General features: G+C 41.4%; 1 protein-coding gene across 1 annotated transcript in view; it reads right to left on the bottom strand.

Annotated features, from left to right (window-relative positions):
* LOC101563010 (antigen WC1.1-like) overlaps positions 1 to 2824 on the bottom strand; it is a gene marked incomplete at its 5' end in the record, with an annotated part of 34310 nt that overhangs the window by 6881 nt on the left and 24605 nt on the right. Inside the window, 3 exons of the mRNA XM_023708576.1 lie at positions 1237 to 1364; positions 1805 to 2150; positions 2241 to 2282. Coding sequence (XP_023564344.1) covers positions 1237 to 1364; positions 1805 to 2150; positions 2241 to 2282 — 516 coding nt within the window. The remainder of the gene's footprint in view (positions 1 to 1236; positions 1365 to 1804; positions 2151 to 2240; positions 2283 to 2824) is intronic.

Raw genomic sequence — 2824 nt, forward strand, 5'->3', positions numbered from 1 at the left:
CTATACAAAGTTAGAGATGCCAGGAGTATGATACATACACCTAGTAAGCCAATAGACATTAAATGAGATTGAGGCCATATGGACTACAAACTTTAGTCGGGCTCACATATATTCACAACACGTCAAATGAGTTAAACATGGAACTAAATGTTTTAATGTTTGGTCTACTCAGTTATATTCTTTGGTTTCCTTCATTTGTATTCCATTATTTATCTTGTTCAAAATGGACAAATTGAGCTGGGGAGATGGCTCAGTGGAATAACCACTTTCCTGGCAAGTGCAAAGTCCTGAGTTTAATGCCCGGTTTCTAAAAAAAAAAAAAAAAACATATTTACTATGTCCCTATGTATTTTGGAAGCTTGTAATTTTATTTTATCTGTTTTCATAGGAGCTCAAAGCTAGAAGTTGCCTCAAGTCTCAGAGGAGATTTCAACTTAGGCTTGTCATAACTGCTGGAACTTTTAAGATACTGTTGACTATAGGAAATATGCTAACTTAATTTTGCATAATAAGGTGGACATGAATCTTCTTGGGACTATGTGTTCAATGCAATATCTTAAATTAAAAAAAGAGTCTCCCAAAAGTCTCTTGTGCTAGGAGCTTACAGGCTCTATTTTTATGCATATATTTATACAATGAAGAGTTCATAGCTGTTTGTGCTGCTAGAGTGTGTACTGGGGGTGGGGAGCCAGCCAGCTAGTTCAGTGGACTAAAACCACTGCTTAGGCAGGAACAGGCACAGGGGTTCGATCCCCAGAGTGCCATGCTGGCGCCACCACTGAGGCATGCTGAGATAGCAAAGGAGACTGGGTATAGTGGCATGCACCTGTAATCCCAGCAATTGTGAAGCTGAAAACAGGAGGACTACTACGAGTCTGATCTTTGTAGTGAGACACTGTAGATCCTGTACTAAATACATAAAAAGGAAAGTGTGTCATGGATGCAGGGGTAGAATGCTTGCCTTTGGATGGACTATCTCCCACACAAGTTCTTTCCTTATGAATCCTTGACTTTATTGCCACCATACAGTAAACAGATCTCTTCTGACACGAGTTTCTTATATATAGTTTCATTCCTGAAGCTATCTAGGCATGGATTGAATACAGTAAAAATGTGAGCCAAATAATCATCTACTTCTTTAGTGTTGTGGGGGTCAGGTATATTTTTTCAGTGACGGGAAAGTGACTAACACACTCCCCGTAGAAATTCCAGGTTACCAGTCACCTAATATCCCACCTCGGATCTCACTTCTCCATCTGCGCAACTGAGTTCCAAGGATGATGACCAGAAAAAGCAGGGCTCCCAGAATGATGCAGATGATCACAGGTAATGAAAAGAAACCTGGAACAGGTATTGATACAGAACTGGTACGGGAAGAGTAAGAGGCAATCAGTCTTTAGAGTATATTAAAATTTATTTTTTGACATGAGGATCACTCTAAAATTAATTTCCTTAGCATTGGAAGCACTGGGGCTGTTACAGTTGGATGGAATTTTGTTACTTTGAAAGCTTATCATCTGGTCTACTGAAATATTGCATAAATAGAAAGACTCTGTAGTGCAGGTACATGAAAATCTAATCATCACTCTATGCCCTGTCTCAAAGTAGAAGAACCACTTACTTCTCTGAAAGGATGAAATTTTTCTCATTTTACCTGCAGAGAAAAGAAGAAAAACAGAATCATTGCACTTGATAGTGTAATTATTAGTGCATATACTTCTCCTCCAGATATCATGAGCTTAGAGCACAGCTTCTGGGGAACCATGGCTGAAGAAAGAGGTCAGTCTTAGATGCACACTTGTACAGCTTCAGCCCTTGACTCTGGTCCTGGCATTCACCTGAGCACCTTACACCAGTATCCTCCTCATGCTTGCAGTCACTCTGTCCCCAGGGTGCACTAGCACAGGCCCACAGTGAGGACTCGCCCCAGCACTGCACCTCATCCAGCCAGATGCTTCCATTTCCAGGGCTGAATGCAGCTTCTCCCAGGGCATCCAGGGCAGGACCACAGCCCAGCTGCTGACACACCACCTCGGCCTCTTCCAGGCCCCAGGAGTCATCACACACTGTGCCCCAGGAGCCTTTGTGCCATACCTCCACACGCCCTGAGCACTCAGTGTCTCCACCCTTGAGCCGCAGCTTCTCTTTGTCTAGAAAAGGCAACAGCATCTCCTTTTACTTCTCTGGTGGGTGGAAGAAGCCCATGGGAACCATTAGAGTGGTAGGAAGGACTGAGGTACCTGTGCAGGAGTCAGTCGCTGGACATCTCTTGTGTCTTGTCCCTACAGAAGAAGACAGTGGTGTAACACTAGGTCAGGACTGGCTGGACAGAGTTATCCTCCAAATCAAAGATCTCTAAATACTGAATTCAGTCCAGGTGACAGTGATGGATAAAAGTCTCTAAAATTAGTTTAGTAGTTTGCTTGCTGTGATTTCACTGGCTCAAAATTTATCAAAAGTTAAAATTAATTTTTCATCTCTATTGCATCACAGTTACATTTCCATACGAAACACAAACACAACGTGCCAAATAAACACATACACTAGAAATCAGGATCTTTAACAGAAAACCTCACAATTCCTTTGTTCGTGTGTCAGGACCGCGTCTATTGTGGTGGTCTGCATCATCAATAAATAAGTGCAGAGAACCTCCTCCATGTACTGTGAATAGAGGTTTGTAACCATTTTGAATGAGTAGATATGTTAATCCTAGTAGATATGATTCATTTCACTTCTTGATAATCAGATAGAAAAAGACAAGAAAGTACTAGCATTGATTTGTGCTAATAAATACTGAATGTTAATATAATTTGTAGATAATTAC

This window comes from Octodon degus, unplaced genomic scaffold (genome assembly GCF_000260255.1).
Source record: "Octodon degus isolate 3935 unplaced genomic scaffold, OctDeg1.0 scaffold00403, whole genome shotgun sequence".
NCBI classification, from domain to species: Eukaryota; Metazoa; Chordata; class Mammalia; order Rodentia; family Octodontidae; genus Octodon; species Octodon degus.